Below are 26,571 nucleotides of genomic sequence, written 5' to 3' on the forward strand. Positions count from 1 at the left end.
AGAGCCAAGGATCAGTAGACACTTAAGGAAATCCCCACTAGACACTTAAGGAAAAAAGATCAAAAGAGATAAAAACAAGAAAAAAAAGTAGATTAATCTAGAAAGTCCAACATTCAATTGACATGAATTGAGGGAAAAGAAAACATGGAGTGGAAAAATTACTGAAGAAGTGACACAAAAAATCTTTCCCAGAAATCAAAGGACACATTTCCACATTGTAAAGGCAGAGGTCACATACTGCATGGAGCACTGGGTGTTATACGAAAACAATGAATCATGGATCACTGCATCAAAAACTAATGATATATTGTATAGTGACTAACATAACATAATAAAATAAAATTAAATTAAATTAAAAAAAAGTGGGAGGGGGAAAAAGACACATCAACAGACTGTGGTTCAATGACCATTCTCAAAAAGAAAATAAAAATAACCTCTCGTGCATTCTTTATTCTCAGGATATTGCTAGAATGTACTCCATCAAAACACAGCTGTAAAAAAAGATCTTAGGGGCACCTGGCTGGCTCAGTTGGTTGAGCGTGAGACTCCTAATCTTGGGGTTGTGGGTTCAAGCCCTATGTTAGGTGTGGAGATTACTTAAAAAAAAAATCTTAAAAAAAAAAAAAAGGTCTTAGTTGATTCCAGGAAGCAGGGAATCCAGCACTGAAAGATGAAGGAAATCCCACTGAGTGTGATGAGAAGTCCCAAAGCTTACTTGTGCTTCAAGACTAAGAATAGCCAATCTGGATGGAAGCAAGAGAACAAAGCTCCAAGATGTGTCTAGAAAAATAAGGAGGAGTCAATAAATTATTCGATATGTTTAACTGTACTGAAGAGTTTTATCTCTAGCAAAGACTCTGTGCATGAACTGAGAAGTACATATAAAACTAATTACAAAAAAATCCTAAAGAACAACAACAACAACAAAAAACCCCACCCACAGGCAAACAGTATTAAAGCTGAGGGGAAAGAGCAGAGTTGTAAAAGAGAGAAAATGTAGTCATAATATACTTTATATGGCTCAGCTGTAAAAAATATTTACATAATCATAAAGCACACACTGAAAATTGATTCAACAATTTTATATGTGCATAAAGAAGCTACCAGGAGCATATAAGGACGGGGAAGAAAATGTATATATATGGGGGGTGGGGAAAGCAAAAGAGCCTGTTCATGTTAGAAGTCAACAGACCAAAAATTACAGTATGAGCATATTTTTTTTCTTTTTAAAGATTTTATTTATTTATTTTTATTTATTTATTTATTTTTTTAAAAGATTTTATTTATTTATTTGAGAGAGAGAATGAGAGAGAGCACATGAGAGGGGGGAGGGTCAGAGGGAGAAGCAGACTCCCTGCAGAGCAGGGAGCCCGATGAGGGACTCGATCCAGGGACTCCAGGATCATGACCTGAGCCGAAGGCAGTCGCTTAACCAACTGAGCCACCCAGGCGCCCAAGATTTTATTTATTTGACAGAGAGAGAGTTAGCGAGAGCAGGAACACAAGCAGGGGGAGTGGGAGAGGGAGAAGCAGGCTTCCCGCTGAGCAGGGAGCCGATGCGGGCCGATCCCCGGACCCTGGGATCACGACCTGAGCAGAAGGCAGATGCTTAACGACTGAGCCACCCAGGCGCCCCCAGTATGAGCATATTATTTAAATATGTATTTAAGTAGATAAACAGGAGTTAGAAGTAGCTGGCTCTGGAAAGTGGGAGGAGGAAGAGTAGAAAAGAGACTACTATCATTTTTTCCTTTGTGAGACTTATAGTACAGTGTGACTTTTAAAATTATGTACATGGTATAAATCTGAAACTAAATTATGAAAGTGAAAAAAAGTAAACAATATGTATGGGAAGAATTTCACTAAATGTAGGAAAAGCCTTGGAAATTATTTTTCTTTTCATAATCCATTTTGAAACCATTTTTCTTTTTCTTTTTTTTTTTTTTTTAAAGATTTTATTTATTTATTTGAGAGAGAGAGAGTGAGAGACAGAGAGCATGAGAGGGGGGAGGGTCAGAGGGAGAAGCAGACTCCCTATCGAGCAGGGAGCCAGATGCGGGACTCGATCCCGGGACTCCAGGATCATGACCTGAGCCGAAGGCAGTCGCTTAACCAACTGAGCCACCCAGGCGCCCTGAAACCATTTTTCAAGCTAAACATTAAGAAGGTAAAAATATTCAAAGTACCCAAAGCATAATAAATTACTATAGGCCTGAAAAATTTCAACAGAAAAGTGTTATCTTTCTGGACAATAGTAGCATAGCCTCGATTCTGGCTAAAATAAAATGTACAATTAAATTACCTTGGAGGTTGAATTTTGAATTTTTCAAAGACTTCTGGATAAAGTAATGGAAACACCACCATCTCTTTTAGAGCTGCAATATGATTAGACAGGCCACCAACGCTATCAAATCGTACCTGATAATGGAAGGGAAACACAGACATTCTCAGATTTGGAGTCAAAGTTAAAATGTCATTCCATCCCTAAACTATACTCAACCCATACACAGTCAAATGAGTAACAGCATTTTAGTCGTAGCCTGAAGATTTGAAAAAAAGAAAAAAAAAAAAAAGTCTGTAAAATTTCTGATTTATAGAAAATTGGTTTATTTAACTTTAACTAAAGCAAACAGTATGTATGTTCAAGCATACATTTCAAGATAGTACTCACTGAAGAATCTAGTTGCATTGGATCAACATCTGCAAGACTTGCTCCAATCTTCATTCTATCTTTATAAATTCCTTTCAAATCATCTTTCCGAAAATTTAGTGGGAGGCACCTATTTAGAAAAGATTTAAAAAAAACACCCCATCAGTTCACTTTTCTCCCCCAAATTCCATGTTAAAATATGGATATTTTCCTTTTTAAAAAGGTTAAATTTCAATCACAGCCACTGTGAAAATATGTATTTCAACTTCTTCATTTTCTTTGTAGGTTGAGAACTTCAGTGTTAGAAATCTCTGAAGTTTTATTATTAAAGATATACAGTCAAATGAAATACCACTGTTCAAGATGCCACAGCACCATAAAACAATTCATGTTTGGGAATCCAGTCTGTATCAATATACCTTATAATGACTGTGCTTAACATATACAGAATATTTACTATTTGCCAAGCTGTTTTAGGTGGCTTTACATGCAATTATTCATTAAGTCCTCATAACAGTCTTATGGAGTAGGCATTATTATTTCCCCTATTTTAAAAGAAAACTGAGGCATAAAAAGGTTAACTAAAATGCCCAAAGTCACACAAAGTGGCAGATCCAGGACTCAAACCAAAGCAGTGTGTCTCCAGACCTGCAACAACTCTGCTACAATACCTCTCAGCAAAACATTCACAGTCCACCAAGCATTTGGATCCACATCAATCCTCTCAAGCAAGAATGAATCACTGCTTTCCTAACTACTTTCAAAAACAGTTATGGTAGATTACACAGAATACACCTAGAAGAACCTGCTTGTTTCATAGATGGAGAATGCAAACTGCTCATGCTCGAGGCTGAGACACTTACGTCAGAGCACCTAAGCAAAGAAAGATGCTGCAGCTGAACACAAGTAAAAGCACTCCAGACCCACCCTGAGTGCCAGGTCCTGCTAGCACCAGACTCCACAAGGAATTTACGCTGTGAAATCGGAGATGGACACGTTTTAACTGTGGCTTTGTAATAAAAGGTATTTCCTAAATAATCCTTAACAGAAATATAACTGCATGCTATAAAATCCACAGGATTAGATGCACATTTCTAGGAATGAAGGCAAAGAAAAATCCAAGTAGTCTAAATAATACAAGTTGTGGATGATCTAACACATTGCTGCCAACAGAAATGAAATGCAAGTCAAATGTAATTTAAAATTTTGTTTAGACACACTAAAACAAAAAAGTAAAACTAATTTTAACAATATATTTTACTTATCTAAAACATACCATTTCAATATGCAAAATAAATATTTACAAAATTGGGATATTTTACATTCTTTCTTGTACTAAATCTTTGAAATCCAAGAGTATATTTTTTACAAAAATTTATAATATTTCTCAATTCAAATTAGCTACATTTCAAGTGCCTAATAGCCACACATAACAAGTGACTACCACATTAGGGCAGATCTAATGTTATAAAAGAACAGAGTTTAGGATACAAAGAATGGTTGGTTTGCAAATCCCTTCAATTATTATATTCTGTTTCATCAAACATTACTTTCTACTCTATAAAAATATTATTTTATTAGGATACAAGCACTGCATTTTTCACTCACCCACCCACATCTGTAAAATGGGAATAATCCTTGCTGTGAACTTACATATGAACTTACGAACGTACATGAACTTACACTACAGAATAATGAAATGAGTAAACTCCTTAATTTTCCTAAAGAGTTCTACAATAAGAATGTACTATTGAATTATTATAAACAGAAAATACATTTGAAATGAAAAAAAAACTTTATTTCTTCACATCAGTGTTTACCAAGCACCATTTTGAGCTATACAATGGTTGTGTCAGAAAACATATGTTCTAATCTATTACTAGTTTCACATACAGGTATTTCAAACAAGATGGCATTCCGGTTTATACATTAACCTCTTACTTAATTCTTAAATTTGATCAAGCTGTACCTATTCCCAAATTATTCAGCCTTCTCGGCACTTAAAAAAAATAGCTTGTAGTTTTAAAAGGCATCAGTATGACACTTACCTGTTGATAGCTCTATTACGGCTCCTTTTTCTTCGCCTCTCAAAGTGTTGTTCATCTTCAGAAGAGGAAGATGAAGTAGAGTCACTACTGTGGATTGCATGCCTTCGCCTAAAGTAAAGAGGAAAACTGAAATCATGATGAAGGAGGGCAGGAAAAACAGAGGCGTAAGATGCAAACATCAGAAATACCTAAGGATCCAAAAAGGTTTATCATAAAATCAATACGTTTGCTGAACCAATGAAGTAGGCTTTGTTGAATTTTTTTGAAAGGAATAAAAGAGTTGGATAACAAGAGGAAGGGGAAAAAAAAGATAGGAAGCTGGGGTAAAGCTGACAACCATATGTTCGTTATGATAGGACATGGTTCAGGCAGAATGACTTCTTAGTCTTGATATAAATCAGTTTTCCTCAAAGAGAAAGGTGGGAAAAAGAGGGTTTTAGACTCTTTGGGACTGTAATTTCAGAAAGTATTTTCAATATTATACTATATATAATTTCACACCTGGAAGGGAATCACCTTTTGAAATGTCAACCTTAAAAGGAGAACACGAGAGTTTTTATGTAAACCAGAAAGGATCAAGAAGTTCAAATACAAGGAAACCAGTGAGAAATAAGATGGCCTTTTATCTACAGTATATCATCAACTATAAATTCACAACTGCCACTTAACAGCTGTGTAAATGTGGATGAGTTACCTAAACCATATAAGCCTTAATTTTCTCACTTACAAAAAAGGGCTAAGAATATAACCAAATTCTTAGGCTAGTTGGTAGTATTAAATAAGATGCCAAGTGCTACAAATATTGAAAAAAGTTTTAAATCACTTCTACCTTTGCATTGTTGCAAAAGACCCACAGGAAAGACAAAGAATCTAGCTGGGAAAGCCTTTAATTGTTCTATTGCCTCAGGGTTTAGAGCTTTTCCTGAATTAGAGTGCAATCATAGTAAGTAGGTATTTCCAAAAATATAAAAGGTTCACAATCTATTATCTGCATAATGTAGGTCCAGAATCTTGTACATGGAAAACAAGTTTCTCCACTATTCACATAGCAGGATCTGACATGTCATAAAGGCAATTCATAGTCTCTGTTTGTCCCACTTACAATGATTATTCTTATGTTCTGCTATAGAACACATCTGACTAGGTGTTACTGGCTCAGACACTCCTAGAGATGTTAATGTTGCACATTACCTTTGTGACTCCCCCCTGCCCTCCAATCTGAATTCTGAAACACAAATGGCCCCAAGAGTTTTGGCTAGGGGTTATAGAAACACAGACATAAATGAGAAAGTGATCCTCCACTGTCCACCTCTCAAACATGCCCAAGACCATTTTTGTAATCAGCCTGAAACTAAAACTATCTAGCACAAGTCTGCAATTTTATATGAAAGACGAATTTAATATTCCCATTAATATTACAAAAAGACTAACTTGTAAGCACATAATTCATATAACTGTGTGAATTCAGTATATATTCACATAATTAAGACCAACTTCACAATTAATAAAAAGGACTAACGATATATTAAGTGCTTCTTGTACCAGTTAGTAGACATATTATCTCATTTAATCTTAAACTTTGGACAAGTACATATGGCATGCTCATTTAGAGTTGAGGCCAATGTGGCTGGCTCACAGTTTAGACAACTTGCTCAAAACGAACGAATGAGACGATGATGGTGTCTGAATTCAAACCGTTGTCTTTCTATTCCAAAAATCCACATTCTATATATACTGATTTCCAGTTATTGATTTCACAAACCAAAAGAGTTAAAGTATAGTTAAAATAACAAAAACATACAGTAATCAATGAGCCAGATAGTATCTTAAATGCTTTACATGCATTAACTCATCTAATTCTCACAATACTGTGAGAGAGATAATATTGTCCTCCTCATTCTATGGGTCCAAAAACTGACACAAGAGACGGTAAGTAACTTGCTAAAGGTCACTAATAAATGGAACAACTGGGCTTGCAATCTGGGCAGTCATAGTCATGGGCCCAGGTTCTTCATAACTATACTGTAGAAAGGCCATTATTTCAGTTTTAAAAAGATTCTAAACACACATTCACTTATTTTTTTTTCCACTTTGCTTTTTAAAAACATCTGAACTTCTGGCATGGATAAACACTGGGTCAGCGCTGTGAGTCTAACCAGTGTCTAGAGCTGCCAGTCCCAGCACCTTGACAACAGGTAAGGAATACTCTGGAATACTATTATGTTACCTTCGCGTTCAAAGGGACTAGGCTTGTTCCAGAAACTGCAGACTGAAGCTAAAGAATAAACCTTAGATGAGTAGAGGTTAGCAATCATAAGAAAGAAAATCCTGCTTAGAGGCAGCATTCCTGAAGCTCGGCTATAAGTATGCCAAAGACCCTTGGAGGGTCCTCCTCTGTGGGTGCAAGGTTTCTGGACCACTTGCCATGGATACTAAGAGCAATGTTCAAACGATTCTTTGGATGTGTGCTTTGTTTCCATGCCTAAGTAGGTGAAGTAGGACATGAACTATAAACAAGCTGGTCTCTTCAATAAAAAGTAAAAAGGCTGAGCAAAATTACCATGAAGGTTGTTAAAGGGGGAAGAGATGTTTACACAGCCTTGGCAAGAGTGTTACAAAAAAAGGGGGGGGGCTTAAAGGGCTACATTCAAAAGGTCAGATAATAATAAGTGTTAGTTAAGATGTGGAGAAATTGGAACTTTCATACATTCCTTGTGGGAATGTAAAATAAAGCAGCCATTCTGGAAAATAATCTGATAATTCCTTGAAACAGTAAATATAGTTAGCATTTGATCTAGCAATTCCACTTCTAGGTACATACTTAAGAGAAGTGAAAACATAAGTCCACACAAAAAGTTGTTCACAAATGTTCATGATAGTATTCACAGTAGCCAAAAAGTAGAAACAACCCAAATGTTTATCAACTGATAAATGGATAAACTAAATATGGTATATTTATACAATGGAATCTTATTTGGTATTAAAAAAAAGAAGTACTGTACATGCTAAATGTGGATGAACCTTGAAAATGTTGTACCAAGTGAAAGAAGCCACTCACAAAAGAGTGCACATAAACGGGATACCCAGTATAGGCAAATCTTGAGAGACAGAAAATATATTACTGGTTGCTTAGGGTTGGGGGTGGGGGCTGGAGGGATTGGAGATAACTAAAGAATACAGGGTTTCTTTCTGAGACAAGAAAAATGTTCTAAAATTGTGGTGAGAGCTGCACAACTGTGAAAATACTAAAAGTCCTTGAATTGTACACTTTAAATGGGTGACCTATATGGTATGTGAATTATATCTCAATAAAACTGTTATCAAAAAGCAAAAATCTTTACAAAGCTATCAAAACCAAACCCAAAATCATTAAGTCAAATAATGTTGACTCAGGGTACAATTTAAATCTCTTAGTTCATACTTTAATTTAAATGTGTCAGGATGGATAAACAAACATAAAGCAGATCAGACCTATAAATACAGAGAACTGCTGGTTGCGAGACGGGGGTTGTGAGGGGGGGTGGGCAAAATGGGTGACCAGGAGTGGGAGATATAGGCTTCCAATAATGGAATGATGAAATTATAGGAGTTAAAGGTACAGCATAGGGAATACTGTCAATAGTATTTTAATAGTATTGTTATAGTGACAGATGATAGCTCCACTTGTAGTGACCACTGCATAACATACAACTGCTGAATCACTATGTTGTATAACTGAAACTCATGTAACACGTGTGTCAACTACAGTCAAATAATAAATAAATAAAATATACAAATAAAAAATATAAAATAAATGTGTCAGAATCTTCCACTAGTCAATGCGATCCAAGGGCAGGAATCCTGACTTAGTCATTTTTATATCCATAGTGCTTAGCACATGGTAGTACTCAAACATTTGTTAAATAATTGTAGTGGGAAAAAAAAATCCCGTACCCAAAGAGCTATGAGACACTTTCCATAAAGGGTAGACTCTGTAAACCAGATATGGGAACTTGAGCACCAAACAGGCAAAAAAACCCAAAAAAAACATCCTACCTGTTGCAAGATAACATAGTAGGTGGTGATTATAGAGGCAGTCAGTCATTAAGTAAGTTACTTTCAGAAACATATATCCATTAAAAGAAAGAAAAGAAACTAAATCTCAAAGTAAGTGCCAGCCTTTCACTTCTGTTGGATCTAATAGAGGTTTGTCCTTTGAGTCAGGCAACCAAGACAGCTGCCCTGGGCCTTATGCTTGGTGGGATTCCAGGGAACATTATGCCTTATCCTGATTTTCTGAAGATCATTAGATTTCACCACCAAAATACTGGTCTTTAACAATATTTTTAGGGGCCTATGAAAAGTAATGACAGTGTGGTCTCCTTTCAGTGCAACTTATCTTGGGCAGCCCTGACAGGTTACCCTCCTGGTCCTCCATCCTTCTGGGCTCTGATTGTATGAAAAGGGATGACGAAACAGGAAATCTAGAATGTACACTTTTGATTTTTGACACTCTGATAATGAAATTAAAAGAGCCAGGGACACAAGTAGTATTTCGTATTTTTCCTAGAAGAGAAGAATTTGTCAGCACCTATGAAAGTGTTGCTTTCTGTGATTAGATAGTTTGCTTCTATGAGGAGACTTTGAAGAACTGTGTGAATAGTTGAAGTCTTGAAGGATTTGTCTCACCTCTGAGAAAATTAGTATTAGGAAAAAGTACCATTTCCATATCAATGTGCTTTTTTTTTTTTTTTGCCTTCTTTAGTCTTCACCAACAAACTCTCTCATTCATGAATTACTATAATGTTACTATTACCCAAAAAGTTCTAGTGAATCAGAAAACCTTTTATTACTTGGGAGAATGAGAAGATAACAAGAATTACCTCTTTGGACTTAATTATGACATACAACCAACAAATGTTAGGATGTAGAAGGGGAAAAAACCTACAAGTAATTTGAATGGTCAAAGAAAAAATGCTTCTTACTATATGAAAGAAATGAATTTTTAAAAAGTGGAATTAAAACCTGGAAAAAAAAACAGATCTAGAAAAGGATGGTATCATGAAAAGTCTAGAAAGTTATGTAACCTAGAATGTTTGTCATAGTGAGAAAATATGTCTGTGATACTATGCGAAGACAAGACTACACCTATACTCAAACAATGTGAAGATTAAATGAAACAGCCTATGTAAGATGCTTAACACCAAGCCAGGAATACAGTAAACACTGAAGCAAAGGTAGCCTCTATTATTAAAGTGTGGAACAATGGAATAAACTACCTTACCATGGTAGTTATTAACAATTCCTATTAATGGAAGCAAAAGCAAAAACCAGTCAGTGGTAGTAAAAGTAAGAGCATTATAGGAATAGAGCTAACTCTCCCAAATATATGGTTCTAGAATTCTATTTGGATATACCCAATCCTAAGACTCTAGAATCCTACCCTAACATAGCCATAATTATGTTGTCATAAATCAATCACTACTTCAGAACCAAACCTGTTCATTCGTTTACAATAAGGACTTCTTGGTCCAGCAGAAGATAATCTGTATCTTGGTCTTGCAGGAGAAGCTGGGCCACTATAAAATATGTTGGGCTTTCTCTGGTGACGAGGTTCTAAAAAGAAGAATTATAAGTATGTAATATATAAATACGTATGAAAATAATTTTGCTCTTCATCTAAATACTCAAAAAGGTGCTGCCTTCCGTGAAAATACTAGTACATACCTACTATAGACTGTTTTACTGTTCACATTTTAAATCTTTTATATCTGCAGGGTTGCTTTTGAAAATATGTATAGCACAGACACCAACCAACCAAAACAAACACTGGCCATAAACAACCATTACGATTATACTGATGCATAACAGCTGGTTATCAGCCCTGCATATATATGCTCATAAGTACTGAGGTATAACTTTAACATAAATCAAAAAAGGTCCTATTTACACAAAGTGGCAAAATAACCTAAGTAGAAAGCTGTAAAATCTAAATAAATAAATAAATCTAAAATAATTAAACACAGACATGAAATTTCAAAATGGCCCATTTGCTTTGGTCAAGGCTAATATCTAACTTTCTTGAAGAAATGATTTCTTGCACATTTAGCATAGTTTATGAAAGACAACAGCCATGAGTATTCTGTAAAATGAAAACATGAAAAATAAGAGAGAAAAGGCAGTAAAGATAAAGGTAATATAATTACAGCTTCTCCTGGAAAAAATATATATAGCACTTACTTTCCAGTGGAGCCTGGTAGTACACAGTAGCTTTTCTCTGTCTAAGATAATATCGTTTCTGATTATCTTCTTCCCCATCCTCTTCATCTTCATCATCATCATCATCTTCTTCATCTTCATCATCTTCACCATCATCTTCATCTTCTTGGTCTTCACCCTCTTCAGATGATTCTACAGTTAAGAAACATTTACTTTCAAGATAGTCATTAAAATGTTAATGATTTTTTTTTTTTTTTTAAAGATTTATTTATTTATTTATTTGAGAGAGAGAGAATGAGAGACAGAGAGCACGAGAGGGAAGTGGGTCAGAGGGAGAAGCAGACCCCCCGCCGAGCAGGGAGCCCGATGCGGGACTCGATCCCGGGACTCCAGGATCATGACCTGAGCCGAAGGCAGTCGCTTAACCAACTGAGCCACCCAGGCGCCCAAAATGTTAATGATTTTTAACACAGTGGAATTCAGGGAGAAAGAGACCCTCCTCTAAAAATTTATTTACTTCTAGATTGTTCATAGAAATGATCTGTAATTCTTTTGCAGCCTATAAATGAAGATTTTTACAAATGAAGTGAATTGTAGAATTAAAAATAACTAGGGGAAGGAAAAAGGAAGCAGGGAAAGAAGTTTAAAGGCTATTGTCAGTAGTACCAAACTAAAGGTTATGGTATTGCTGCTAATTTTATTAATATAAGTGACTATACTTAAGTTTCTAAGTTAATTTAACATGTTGACAAATTAGAGTATCTCCTCACTTAGCTTTTGCCTTTCATATTTAAGTTTTAAATTCCATCCAGCCCTTCTGGCTGTCACTGAATTACATGGAGCGTTAACTCAAATAATCTGCTTGTGAAATTGTGAAACACCCTCACCAAATATTTAAAATGCATTTCAGAAAACCGGTTTTCACTCAAGAGAAGTTCTAATAAATTATAGCAGCAATTTCTAAACAGAAGAGCTAAACTTAATTTTTATCACCTTTTAACAGAGACGTGTTGTCTGCAGATATACTATACAAGCAAACCGGGTTTATTTGCTTTACATTTGTTGATTTCAAGTATTTTCCCAAATAAGACATACTATTCTTTTAAGCTCTTCCCTGTCCTCACTTTTCAATTATGACCAATCCTTTGATCTCTCACAAACTACCATAAATGTCACAACTTCTGAATAAAAAAGCTATCTCCTACTAAATAAAAAGTGTTGAAATTCAAACCCAGGAGTAGAACAAAAGACTAACCCACACTGCCTTCTTGATTGTCAGTTGTTTCCTCATCCGTTCTTTGAATACCTTTTTGTTTTCCTCTTGTGTACATATTAAGATTCCCCTAAAAATGTTTAAACAAAAGCCATTAACATTGAGTATATTAAAAAAATTCAGTAGGATCTTCCTATCCTGCTTAAAATGCAGGTATTTACAGCTATAAACTCTTAAACTATAGCAGTAACTAGTGACTGATCAAACAAATGCTGGACAGTTTAAAAATGTTGAAAATGATGAATAATTTAACCAAAAAATGGATAGGTACCATAGAAAAAAGGTTATACTGGAGATCATTAAATTATCCCCTAAATGGAAGGAGATATATGTACATATTCTTTTTTATTGAAGTGTAGTTGACACACAATGTTACACTAGTTTCAGGGCTGAGGAAGGATATATTTACTTCTTCTGTTTCATTGAACACTCCCAAGTCTTCAAGTTCCCTCATTCGCTGTCTACGCATCTTCTTCATGTCATCCATTTTCTGAAGTACAGCTTCGGCAGTGCTTTAAGAAAATTGACATAATATAAGCTAAAATTGTAAAAGAGTAGCACATTATTAAAAACTTTATTTTTTTTTCCACTGTATTTTTTGAGTGCTGGGATTTTAAATATCTCTATACAAGGCGTTGATTCACTTGTGCAACAATATTCTAAAATTTCTTTCCAAGAATTTATTTTTTTAAGATTTTATTTATTTATTTGACAGAGAGAAAGAGAGAGCAAAGCAGGGGGAGTGGCAGGCAGAAGGAGAGGCTCAAACCCAGGACCACAGGATCATGACCTGAGCCGAAGGAAGACGCTTAACTGACTGAGCCACCCCGGTGCCCCTCTTTCCAAGAATTTAAATACATATACAGGACCATTACAAAGCCCTCTAATAATCATTCTCTTTTATGCTTTACACAGCTTAACATATTAAATATTTAAGCTAGTTGAAATTTATGATCCTTCCCCAACAAAAAATTTTGCCAGCTAAATCATCTTGATCTAAATAATTTTTACTTACTTTGTTATAAGTTTGTCAAACAGCACAGACTGGTTCACACTACTATAGCGACTTCTAATCCTGCAACTGCGGCGAACTTCAACGTCACCATTCTCTTCATGCAAGTGTTCTTTAGTTTGAACAATGTTTCTAGTCCTCAATGACCGAGTAACTGGAATCACTTTGTCTTCAAGATGGGTACATAAAAATGGAACGATTTTAAATAATGGCATTTATAAAACAATTCTAAAATGAACAACTGAATAGCTATACTTTCATAGAACAAAATCACAGTATCTTGAACTTACCGTTCTTAAAAATAATAGAAAACAAAACTAAAGTTACAACATACACTTACCATATGACCTAGCCATTCTGCTTTCCAGAGAAAAGAAAAGATATGTAATACAAAAATTTGTATACAAACGTTCAAATGTGATAGCCCCAAACTGGAAACAACCCAAATGTCCGCCAAAAGAGGAATAAACAAATTATGGGAAACAACCTAAGTGTCCCTCAATGGATGAATGGATGAAGATGTAAAATATACATACACAACAGAATACCATTCAGCCATGAGAAAGAATATCCTGCCGTTTGCAATAACATGGATGGACCTTGAGGGCATTATGCTAAGTGAAAGAAGTCTGAGAAAGACAAATATTGTGTAATATCATTTAAATGTGGAATCTAAAAAAAGCCAAACTCATAGAAACAGACTAGGATGTTAGTTACCAAGGACTGGCTGGTGAGGGAAAAGGAGAGCTGTTGGTCAGAATATAAATTTCCAGCTATAAGACATATAAATTCTGCGGATTTAATGTACAGCATAGAGATTATAGTTAGTACTGTATTACACACTTCAAAGTTGCTAAGAGAGTGGATCTTAAATGTTCTCACCACGAAAAAGAAATGGAAATTATGTGACATGATGCTGGTGTTAGCTAAAGCTATGATAATCATTTTGCAATATATAAATGTACCAAATCAACATTTATTGTACACTTTAAACATGCACAATGTTATATGTCAATTATATCAATAGAACTGGGCGGGGGACAAACTGTGGTATATCCATATAATGGAATACTTGGCAAGAAAATGAAACAATGTGGATGATACTGAAAGTAATTATGCTGAGAGAAAGAAAGCAAGACAAAAAGAATGCAACTGCATAATTTCATTTACATAAAACTCTAAAAAATGAAAACTAAATTATAGTGATAGAAAGCAGATTGGTGATTGCTCAGGAATCTTGGTGTGTGGAAGGCCTGGAGAGGAGTAGGGGGAATGATTATAAAGAGGTCTGAGGGAGTTTCTGACAGTGATAGTTATCTTCACTATCTTATTGTGGTGGTGGCTTCACGGCATACACTTACAACAAACCAAACAAATTGTACACTTTAAATATGTACAGTTTATTTTATGTACCTCAATACATCTGTAAACAAAACATGAATTACATGTTTTCAATCTGAAATGCCTTTAACATTACTTACCTTCTTTGCACTCTTCTTTTTTCTTATCAGCCTGCTGTCTGGCCAACTGCCTATATGAAAAAATATATTATTCAAAATAATTGACATAATTTTAAATCCTATATTTCATAATACTACAAAGTAGGGTAAAAAGGTATATCAGCTTAGAGAGTAAATACTCATAGGTACCTAAAAGCCTAAAAAACACTGAAAAATAAAAAGCTTTAGAATATCTATGCTTATGTCAGTTATGGCTAAACAAAGTCTGAGAACCCTGTTGTGAAATGCAATGATATATGTATTAACTCTTAAACAGAATTAATCAAATCAAAGTATCTTACTTAAAACAAGAAATTATATCCTTAGCCTAAGTATTTAGGTATAATTGAACTGTAATTATTGAGCATAAACAAGACAGTGTGTTTTATACCACAGGGATATAGTGATCCCACATCCTTGAGATATTTATAACTATAAACAGAACTAATGTCCCTTAGCAATATGTTAATTTCCTTCTAAAAACATTTGCTGGCTACAATCTCTATATGACATGCATTATCATTCACATGCAGAAACAGTCCCATTTGTGAATCAGATATTTCACTTAAAAACTGGCAGGCAGTACTGAAATTGGAAAGAATACTTTCCAAGGTTTTAAAAAAACAAGTACCCTCCCCCCATCTTTTTTCAAAAGCCACTGAGCAAACAAAACAGTATGTCTCATTAACTTATTTTTAGGGACTCAATTTTCCATACTTGGATAGCTACATCTATTAATCAACCTATGTGTCAAGCTATTTCCAAGTGGGCTGGTTATACACATGGGATTTCAAATGTGACACTTTAAAATAAAATGGAACCATCTTATCCAGAAGAGTCAAATCATGTATTCTCACAATATAAGTCATCATTAATTCATTATCCCTTTTGTTAAGAACCAAGAACAAAATAAAAACATTTGAGCAATCTATCCACAGGTCAAGGCCTAGTTTGTTCATAGGCTCATAGACATTCCTCATAAAGGATCCCCTCCCTCCATACCATGTAGGTCTATACTTCTATAAACAAGGCCCCTATTAAATGCTAGGGACATAATGATTAAAGCAATGTTCGTTCTTTCTTTCTCTCTTTCTTTTTCTTTCTCTCTCTCTCTGCCCTTCCTTCTTTTTCTCTCTTTCCTTCTTGCCTGTAGGGGAATGGGAGCACCTTTCCCCTTACAGGGGTTGATAAACTTTTCCTTAAACGGGTGGGTAGTAAACACTTAGGCTTGTGAGTCATACAGTCTCTGGTCACACACAGCTTTAACACTGAAGCAGGGAAACAGCCATAGGCAGAACGATGGGTATGGCTGTGCTCCAGGGAAACTATTTACAAAAACAGGTGCCTGGACTTTTGTCAACCTCTGCAAATCTGATAAAAGCTATGGATCTTTTCTACCTAGAAAACTGCATACAGGGCGCCTGGGTGGCTCAGACGGTTAAGCGTCTGCCTTTGGCTCAGGTCATGATCCCAGGATCCTGGGATCGAGTCCCACATTGGGCTCCCTGCTCCTTGGGAGCCTGCTTCTCCCTCTGCTTCTCTCTCTCTGTCTCTCATGAATAAATAAAATCTTAAAAAAAAAAAAAAAAAAGAAAGAAAACTGCATACACACATACAAGTTTATACGTTATTTCAGAGGTTTCATGAGCTCCCTGAAAACTATGATTACTGGACCCTAGTTAGGAACTCCAGAACCAAAGAAATATAGATCCTGCCCTCAGGTACAGTTACTCAGATCTTTCCGTATTATTCTAACAGTTTTGGTCTCCTGGTCTTTGAGCCTCAGATAGAAAACAAAACGGATGGAGGGACACAGAAAGGAAGTAGAGATTACTATAGTCAGGCAAACTAGCAACGGCGAAAAGGGTCACCCTGATAAGTAGCAGGAAACTATGTCAAGCAAAATTCAACAATACTAAGGGCTAGTTTATCTAAGTCTTATACAAACAGATCCTAATGTCATCACTATGTCAAATAAGTCTTTGTAATAATGATCTGAATACACAGATTATTTTTTAAGATAGAAGTTCTTCTCCACAGAAGACATATAAATGGCCAATAAGCACACGAAAAGATATTCTATGCTATTAACCATCAAGGAAATGTAAATCAGAACCACAAGGGATATTCTTACACCCATTAAATGGCTAAAACCAAAAAGACTATGACAAGTGTTGATGAGGATGTGGAGAAATAGGAACGCTCATAAGCTGCTAATGGGAATGTAAAATGGTACAGCTGCCTCAGCCAACTATTCAGCAGTTCCTCAATGTTAAAAGTTACCATCTGACCCAGCAATTCACTCCTAGGTATATACCCCCAAACAATCAAAACCCTATGTCCACACAAAATTTGAACACCAATGTTCACAATATCATTCAAAATAGCCACAAAGTAGAAACAATCCAAATGTCCATCAACTAATGAGTGGATAAACAAAACATGATATATTTATGCAATGGATTCTTATTCAGCAAAAAAAGAATGAAGTGCTGATAGGTACTACAATAAAATGAACCTTCAAAACATCACACTGAGTGAAAGAAGCCAGATACAAAAGGCCATAAATGTGATTCCATTTATATAAAATGTCCAGAATAGCCAAATCCATAGAGACAGAAAGTAGATTAGTGATTTCCAAGGGGCCAGTGGGGAGGGAGAAGGAGGTGGGAGATAATATAACAGGGTTTCTTTCTGGGGTGATGAAAATGTTCTGAAATTGGATAGTAGTGATGGTAGCACAATACTGTGAATATTCTAAAACCATTGTTCACCACTGTGAACTATTCTAAAATTGTGAATCTTATGGTATGTGAATTATATCTCCATAAAGTTATTTAAAAACAACTGGGTGAATCAGTTGGTTAAGTATCTGACTATTGATTTCAGCTCAGGTCATGATCTCAGGGTTGTGAGATCAAGCCTGGTGTCAGGCTCCTCACTCAGGGTGGAGTCTGCTTAAGATCCTCTTTCTCCCTCTCCCTCTAATAAAAATAAAAATTAAAAAAATTTTTTAAGACAGCAATGCAATGTATTTTATTTTTTTTTAATGTTTTATTTATTTATTCATGAGTCAGAGAGAGAGAGAGGCAGAGGGAGAAGCAGGGTTCCCGCCCAGCAGGGAACCCGATGCGGGACTCGATCCCAGAACCTTGGGATCATGACCTGAGCTGAAGGCAGACGCTTAACCGACTGAGCCACCCAGGCGCCCCGCAATTCAATATATTTTAAAAGGAATCAAATTTAAAAATACCATGTCACTCATCTTTAATTCTAGATTGAAAAAGCACTTAACACTCCTCTAATAGCTTTTGAGCATAAAGGCCAACACAATGTTTCATAAACTTAAGGTACATATACTTTTAAAGGTAAAGACTTGAAGGACCTCCAACATTAAATTTTTAACAGTTCTTTTTTAAAAAAAGATTTATTTATTTGAGAGACATAGCGCATGTGAGAGTGAAAAGGGGGAAGAGCCGAGGGAGAGAATCCTTAAGGAGACTACCTGTTGAGTGCAGAGCCCAACATGGTGCTTAGATACCAGGACCCCAGATCATGACCTGAGCGGAGATCAAGAATCCAATGCTTAACTGAATGAGCCACCCAGGTGCCCCCCCAAACATTAAACTTCTTATGACTATGTACAAGACAAACTAGAGAGAGATTCATTTACATTTTATACAAATAAAATAAACCCAACAAAACCACTAACAAAAATATTAACATATGAGGTTTTGCTGAAATAAAATAGCCATTTGCTGTGTGAATGTGGTACAGACTGCTATCAGTTTCTCTTCAGTTTGGTATATTGTACATCATGTTTGTTGTGTATCATGACTTAATTCATCCATTTCTCTCTATTTCAAGTGCTCCAAACCTTCATTTGAACAGCATGTCATGACATCACATCCATGGCTTCCTCTTCAAAGCATCATTTATGTATCCAGGTCAGACTCAGTTTTTATCTCATGAACCTGAGCTAACTCAAGCAGTACTAGCTGGGACCAATTTAGTTGTAAACACCAATGTAGGGCCTGAAATTTTATGACTGTTCTCTAGAAGGTAGCAATTTAGATGATCCAGAATGTTTACTTTTTCTTGAGATCATGAAATAAAGTTTAAAATTCTCAAAGAGAATCCATAGGCCACTTTCCCCACCCCAAAAAGACTTCAAGTTTCAGAAATATTGGGGTAGCTTAAATTATATTTCATCAATTCTGTAAGTTGTACATTTCCCTCCATCTTAACATCTCTGATATTGGGATGTTTTAAAACTGATGGAATGTCTTAGTTTAACTTTCAGTGTTTTCTTTTTACCGTCTCATAAAACAATGAGTGTTTCAATTGCTGCTATCTTGGATCCCATGAAATACAGTAGTAAACACACCATAAATAATGGATGAAATGATGCAAATTTTAAAATATATAATGAAAGACTATTTAAATAACAAAAAACAAACTTAAAAGGGCATGATGTCACTTATCTGGAAAACCTGCTACACAAAATAATCAAAGTCTACTTAAGAATAGGAGGGCCCTAGGGGTTTTTGGCTGGCTTGGACAGTGGAGCGTGTGACTCTTGATCTCGGGGTCATGAGTTTGAGCCCCACACTGGGTGTAGAGATTACTTAAATAAGTCTTTAAAAAAAAAAAGAGGAGGGTTCTAGTCTTGTTACTATGAGAAATTTCTTTATGAGAAGAATTAATGTATAGAGCAATTATTTCATCAAAGAAATTTTATTCTAATTGGCACCCCCTGCATTTATGTCAGGCCCACCAAAGTGGGTGGAAAAGTCAAGGTTTTTTGCTAATTAGATTTAAATCTGCCCCAAACCAAAGAAATCCAAGTTCCCTGAGTTATCTAACTACCTAATTCACTAAAAATAATTCCTGGAGTATTAAAGTGGAATTCTCAGGGTTCTTGAGAAATGAAATTTAAATATGTATAAATCATCTAGTCCCCTTAGACAAGTAAAAAAAAAAAAAAAACCATGTTCCACTTCCTATGTGAAGACTGCTTTTAGAAGTGCACCAACATACAAATTCATAAATGACTCAGAATTGATGAAATACTTGATAATGAGAATACCTGAAAATGACGAGAAAAATAACTACTATTTTGAATAAAGGCTTTGTATTAAGTATGAAGCAGAACCACATATCACAAGCAAGTTAAAATCACAAAGTCACACACTCAAGTAGTTACCAAGCAGCTTTGTCAGCTGCACTCACACATACCAAAATATTGTCTTTGAACAAGAAAATAAAAACAAACTGGATACATATCAAAATTTTAATTCAATAATATTTATTTGTGGCAATTTCATTTCAAATTACATTTTGCGACCCTGGAATCTTGATGATTGGGCAAGAATACACTTAAAAATTAAATGCAAATCCTAAATTACTTTAAAACTATTTTAAATTAGCATTCAACCATCTTGTTTTACCTTGTAAAATGCCTTCCATTAGCATGTTTCTCTGTTATTTCCATATTCTTATCAAAACTAGAATCTGAAGAATTCTGTGCATTTTTTCTCAAAGACCTTAAAGCACGTGTCCGGTGGTAGGTTTCAACTTCTTTAACTGAAGACGCATCCTTTAAGAAAAATGAGAAAGTGATCTAAGTTTTTCTTCAGTTAAAATCCCCAAGTTAAACTCCTCCTGAGAGTTTTCTTTGATTACAAGTTTGTAACAACTGCTTTTTGGGCAGCATCATTCTGTATCTCCCCAAGAAACTACAACAGTATTGAAACTAAATAATCATTTTATGATAAACACATTATCAGCAATGTCTATGAAATGGCTAATATAAGATTTATTGATGTTTTATAGCTCTATTTCATAGCAAGTGGTCTAGTAAAGTTTTCCACCAATGACAAAAACTTGTAACAGTTCATAATACTAAATACTCCTTTATTTTAAGGCTACCGAAATTAGAAAAATACACAAACCATTGCCTGCCATGCAACCACTGGCAGCAACTGTAAAATAACTGGACCATCAGAATTTTAATTTGGGCTTGGATGATACAAAGGAGTTACTACCATCTATTTCACAGTTTCACCCAGATGATGCAACACTTGAATTCAAAGGTTGTTTATGTATGTTAATCTGTAAAAACCACAGTGCTCTATGTGACTTTATTATTGCTCAACAGACTAGAGTTTCTCTTAGTGGCTTCTTTACGAGCTACAGAGGTTCTGTCATAAAATATCTAAAAGTTCATACACATCTCTCTGAAATCATATAAAGGCTACTTTCACATAAAAAGAGAAGGTAAAAGTACCTAACAACTCTCTAATTACATGTCAAACTACTCTGAAAATTGACAATTTTTGAAAAACAGGGAGTATTTTAAAAAACCTGCCACATTAGTATACCCTCCCCCTAACTTAGTCTGGCTTTATACATTCATTTCATTTTGTGTTATCAGGACATTTTGTCATTTAATTTTGCTTTGAGCAGAATATTTCACTGGTTCACAAGTAAAATAAGGATATTTAATCCACAAGGATTTGTGTTAAGAATTAGAGAGGTATTTCATAAAATATCAGTGATATGTATGGTTTGTTAATCACTTTTATCAGTGTACCTATATGTAAGGATATTTGAAAAAGGATTATCTACACTTTTAGGTAGGTGTATTATTTTTAAAATGAACACCTACATCTTAGATAGGTGTAGTATAACAAGACTTTCCAAGAAAAATTTTATGGGAATCTATTTCCAGATTCTTAACTTCCCTATGTACTTTTTCTTAAAACTGATTTGCCTGAGAAGGCATCCTCGTTCATTTACCTTTCTCTTATTTTACAAAAGAAAGTCACCTCTCTCACCCATTCTGAATCTTACTATTGTGGATTGACTCAAGGCTTTAAAAAACCTTCCTAAAGCCAAACAAAGAAAAACACTAGTGTTAGGTGTTAAGAAACTGAATGACAAAGCTAGGCAACAAATCCTTTCCTTTGTGAGGTGGTTTCTAATTCTCTGCTTTCAACAAAATTGAAAGGAGACCTAATCAAGCAAAGAGACCATGAAAAATAATTTTGGCAAGTGTTTTTTGGCATATAACCCAGAAAAACTGAGTGGCACTGCTAAACTCCTTTCATTACTGTCTACTTATTTATATGAACAATGTTTCTCGGTGCTTACATTTATAAAACAATGGAACTGATGCCAAACACTGTCTTCAGCAATAAGATTCTTCCACAGATATATGAACTATTTGGGTGGGGGTGGGGGATTTCAATCACATGAAATCCCAATGAAATCTTACTGTTTCAGCATTTTTAATCAAAATAAGTATGCTTTTGTTGTTTGCATCAATTGAACATTATGTTATATTTTCTTAGAGCCTTGTGATCACAGAAAAGTGTAAAAAAATTCAAATTTTGTTTTACAAGTATGAAAGGATACTTAATAAATTACTTTTAAGTATAAAAATATATCAAGATAAAATGCTGAGGTTTACGTGAATTGGAAATACAAAGTAAAAGAGGAAAAAAAAGAACCAAGATAAAATTTCTGACTGCTAAAGGAGCATGTTTATGTATTATGTTTTTAATGTTCCAAGACAGGTATCAAATAACTATGGCTTTTCAATTCCAGGGGATAAAAAGACTGATGCAATAGTTTTATTTTTAAATGTCAACACTAAAGGATGACTGAAATGATCTCTTTTCTAACTATTTAAACCAATGGGGATGGGGTAAACCTTAGATAGCAAAATCGTTTTAAGGAAAACCTTAAAAATGTACCAGAGAATACAGAGCTAAAAATTTAGACACTCTTAGAAGAAAACATAGGGGAAAACTTTCATTACATTGGATTTGGCAAAGATTTCTTAGATATGATACTGAAAGCACAGATAATGAAAGAAAAAATAGATAAGCTGGACTTTATCAAAATTATAAACTTTTGTGCCAGGGACACTATTCACAGAGTGAAATGGAAACCCATGGAATAGAAGATATTTACAAATCATATATCTGACAAAGGATTGATATCCATAATATATAAAGAACTCCTATATTTTAGCAACAAAAAATGGGCAGAAGACTTGAATAGACACTTCTTCAAATAATATATACAAATGGCCAATAAACACACGAAAAGATGCCCAACATAACTAGTCATAGAGAAATACAAAATCAAACCCACAAATGAGATGTCACTTCACACTGTTAGGATGGCTATTATAAAAAAGAGAAAATAAGCGTTGGCAAGGGTGTGGAGAAACTGGAACCCTTGTACATTGCTGGTGGGAATGCAAAATGGTACAGCCACTATGGAAAATGATATGGCAATTCCTCAAAAAATTAAACAGAATTACCGTATGATCCAGCAATCCTACTTTTGGGTATATACTCAAAAGAAATGAAAGCAGACATTTGTATACTCCTATTCATAGCGGCATTATTTACAATGGCCAAAGGCAGATGCAATCCCAATATTCATCGATAGATGAATGGATTAAAAAACTGTGGTACTTACAGTAGAGTATTATCCAGCCTTAAAAAGTAAGTAAATTTTAACACACTAATATAACAAATATGAAACTGAAGACATTATGCTAAGTGAAATAAGCCAGTTATAAAAGGACAAATATTGTATGTTTCCTCTTATATGAGGGTTGAGGGTAGTCAAATTCATAAAGACAGAAAGAAAGGTAGTTGTTAGGTGCTAGGAGGCGGGAAAAATGGGGATTTAATGGGTACAGAGTTTCAGTTTTGGAACATAAAAATTCTGGAGATGGACAGTGATGATGGTTGCAGAACAAAATGAATGTACTTCATGCTATAGAACTGTACACTTAAAAATGGTTAAAATGGTACATTTTATATTATCTACAATTAATTATTACAATAAAAAAAGAAAGTAAATGTCACCATATTCCTGGGGATAATAAAAAAGGTTTGTCTACAAGGGAAAAAAAGGGGGGTGCTAACTACTGGGGAAAAAAAATTCCCTGGAAAATCTTGGAAGATTTAATTATATAAGTGGTATGAGTGAATCTTTGATTTGCATAGTGAGTGGCTTCGTTCATACTCTCTAAATTAGTACTAGGCATCAAGAAAAGCTTTCCTTAACTGTGTGGACAAAAAACAAAACAAAACAGGTTTGTTGGGAATCACCTATATAGAGGTACACACTGGGAAGTTTTAAAATAACAACTTCCAAAAATATTTCTTATAAATGCAATATAAAAATAAAAGCAATACATGCCCATTATAATTGGAAAAATGAAGAAATGCACAAAGATGAAAATGTCACTCTTAACTCCAGCTACCCATGATAACCACTGTTAACCTTTTGGTACATAAACTATTCTTTTCCTATGCAATCATATTCCCATGACTTTTAAATTGGGATATTATTTATGTTTTGTAACTTTCTTCTAGTAATACAAAACATTTCCCCATGCCATCAAATCTTCTAAAAATCTTTTAAAATGAATGACTAGGGGTGTCTGGGTGGCTCAGTCAGTTAAGTGGCTGACTCTTGGTTTAGGCTCAGGTCATGATCTCAGGGTTGTGGGATCAAGCCCCACCCCCCATGGGCTCTACACTCAGCAGGGAGTCTGCTTGGGATTCTCTCTCTCTCTCCCTCTGCCCCTCCCCCTGCCCACTCACTCTCTCAAAATAAGTAAATGAATTGTTTTTAAAAATAAAATGAGGGGCGCGTGGATGGCTCAGTCGTTAAGCATCTGCCTTCGGCTTTAAGAATAAATTAAATTTATTATTAATTTAATAAATTAAAAAATAAAAATAAATAAAATGAATGGCTAGTATTCGTTATTACATGAATCAATTTAATAAATTGCTTAATGTATATTTAAATTACCTGTAATTTTTTTGTTATAATACCTCTAGATGAATTATCCCGTATACATCTGATTTCGTAAGGAAACTAGCACAGTTATTAAAACAAAGTCACATTTTAATATAGCTTTTCTTTTTTTTTTTTTTTAAAGATTTTATTTATTTATTTGACAGAGAAACAGCGAGAGAGGGTACACAAGCAGGGGGAGTGGGAAAGGGAGAAGCAGGCTTCCTGCTGAGCAGGGAGACCGATGCGGGGCTTAATCCCGGGACCCTGAGACCATGACCTGAGCCGAAGGCAGTCGCTTAACCGACTGAGCCACCCAGGCGCCCCTTAATATAGCTTTTCAGAATAATTCTCAAGAGGTTAAGTTAAATGTCAACTGGTAACAGTAATTAACACTGGATGACAGAAATGAGGACTTTCACTTTCTATTTTTTACATTTTTTCAACGTGCATTACTAGAAAGAACTTTCCTAAGAAGTAAAAAACAAAAGAGAAAAGATACTTAATCTGAAAACTAAACCTGGAGACGTAGTGTCCTCATTTATTCTTTTGCTAAAATCTACTTAAATATTGAGAGCACTGACAGTTCTTCAAAAGTGGAGTTTTAAAAGAGGAAAAAATATATTTTGTTAGATTTTTAAGTTTCTTATAATCTTTCAGAATCAGTAAGTTAGTAGACAAGAAGCAACTAGAGTACAAAAGCTTTTCCCCAAAGTAGACACAATTATTTAATAGAAATATACTAATACACTGTTTTCCCACAAAAAACCAAGCTTATCGGGCGCCTGGGTGGCTCAGTTGGTTAAGCAACTGCCTTCGGCTCAGGTCATGATCCTGGAGTCCCTGGATCGAGTCCCGCATCAGGCTCCCTGCTCGGCAGGGAGTCTGCTTCTCCCTCTGACCCTCCCCCCTCTCATGTGCTTGCTCTCTCTCATTCTCTCTCTCTCAAATAAATAAATAAATCTTAAAAAAAAAAAACAAAACAAAAACCAAAACACCAAGCTTATCGAAGCTTTAAATTCACTAAAAAAAATATGTATGTGGGTCAGCTGGGTGAATCAATTCAAGTATCAATCCAACATATGAGGTGTAAACAGGGTATTTTAAATCACAGTTAAATATGCATCCAGACATAGGGTTCCTTGAAAACTTGATCAGAATATTCTAACCCAGTATAAGCTGTGATATTTCTCCTTAGCTTCATCTTTAAACATAGGTGAGGTCAAGTCTTCACCATGGATCTATTCCACAAGCTTCAGCAATTAGATTTGTACCTCTACAGCTCTTAAAATAGCCCCAAAACTATCTCCCAAAAGTGAAATCCAATGGCCTCTGCTCTACCTCATTGATTGCTATGCAGCTGATCACTCCCTTCTTTAAATGCTTTGATCCTTTGGTTCACATGATACTTTGATACTTTTTTTTTTTGGTTTGGGCATTTTATTTGGAAGTAGTGTTTCAAAACAACTCCCCAAAACTTATTTAACTCATGTGATAACATGGTAGAGTTTTGTATAAAAAGGAGAAAACCACCATGTCATACTTACTAAGGCTTGCACACAGCTCAGTGTTGATGCAAGCATACTGGGCATAGTGATGTGAGATACGCATTTTCCTTTCAAATACTCACATGATACTTTTTAAAAAACATAATTCATCCTTAAAATATAGCCATTACATCAGATCTTTTTTTTTCTTTTTGTTTAAAGATTTTATTTATTTGACAGAGAGAGACACAGCGAGAGAGGGAACACAAGCCGGGGGAGTGGGAGAGGGAGAAACAGGCTTCCCTTGGAGCAGGAAGACTGATGCAGGGCTTGATCCCAGGACCCAGGGATCATGACCTGAGCCAAAGGCAGATGCTTAACGCCTGAGCCACCCAGGCACCCCTACCTCTGATCTTCTTAAATATATTTGTGTTCTGTTATGTTTTCTATTCACCTTCAAGAATTCACCTACCACTTTTATATAGGTGACTCCCAAAGATATATAGTCCTAACCTCTCACCAAACTCTGGCATATTCCTAATGGTCTACTGCTCACCTCTTTAGCTGGAAACA

The 26,571-nt window shown here is 35.2% G+C and overlaps 1 protein-coding gene and 1 non-coding gene across 2 annotated transcripts in view; one reads left to right on the forward strand and one right to left on the reverse strand.

Annotated features, from left to right (window-relative positions):
- ATAD2 (ATPase family AAA domain containing 2) overlaps nucleotides 1-26,571 on the reverse strand; it is a 73,715-nt gene that overhangs the window by 41,794 nt on the left and 5,350 nt on the right. Inside the window, exons 2-11 of the mRNA XM_044914661.1 lie at nucleotides 20,131-20,279; nucleotides 14,663-14,712; nucleotides 13,185-13,350; nucleotides 12,579-12,681; nucleotides 12,152-12,239; nucleotides 10,918-11,088; nucleotides 10,176-10,293; nucleotides 4,699-4,806; nucleotides 2,672-2,780; nucleotides 2,303-2,418 (exon numbers count right to left, since the gene is read on the reverse strand). Coding sequence (XP_044770596.1) covers nucleotides 2,303-2,418; nucleotides 2,672-2,780; nucleotides 4,699-4,806; nucleotides 10,176-10,293; nucleotides 10,918-11,088; nucleotides 12,152-12,239; nucleotides 12,579-12,681; nucleotides 13,185-13,350; nucleotides 14,663-14,712; nucleotides 20,131-20,279 — 1,178 coding nt within the window. The remainder of the gene's footprint in view (nucleotides 1-2,302; nucleotides 2,419-2,671; nucleotides 2,781-4,698; nucleotides 4,807-10,175; nucleotides 10,294-10,917; nucleotides 11,089-12,151; nucleotides 12,240-12,578; nucleotides 12,682-13,184; nucleotides 13,351-14,662; nucleotides 14,713-20,130; nucleotides 20,280-26,571) is intronic.
- TRNAR-CCU lies at nucleotides 515-587 on the forward strand. Its single transcript has one exon. It is a non-coding gene; the product is annotated as a tRNA-Arg (tRNA).

The sequence above is a fragment of the Neomonachus schauinslandi genome, chromosome 4, assembly GCF_002201575.2.
Source record: "Neomonachus schauinslandi chromosome 4, ASM220157v2, whole genome shotgun sequence".
NCBI lineage: Eukaryota > Metazoa > Chordata > Mammalia > Carnivora > Phocidae > Neomonachus > Neomonachus schauinslandi.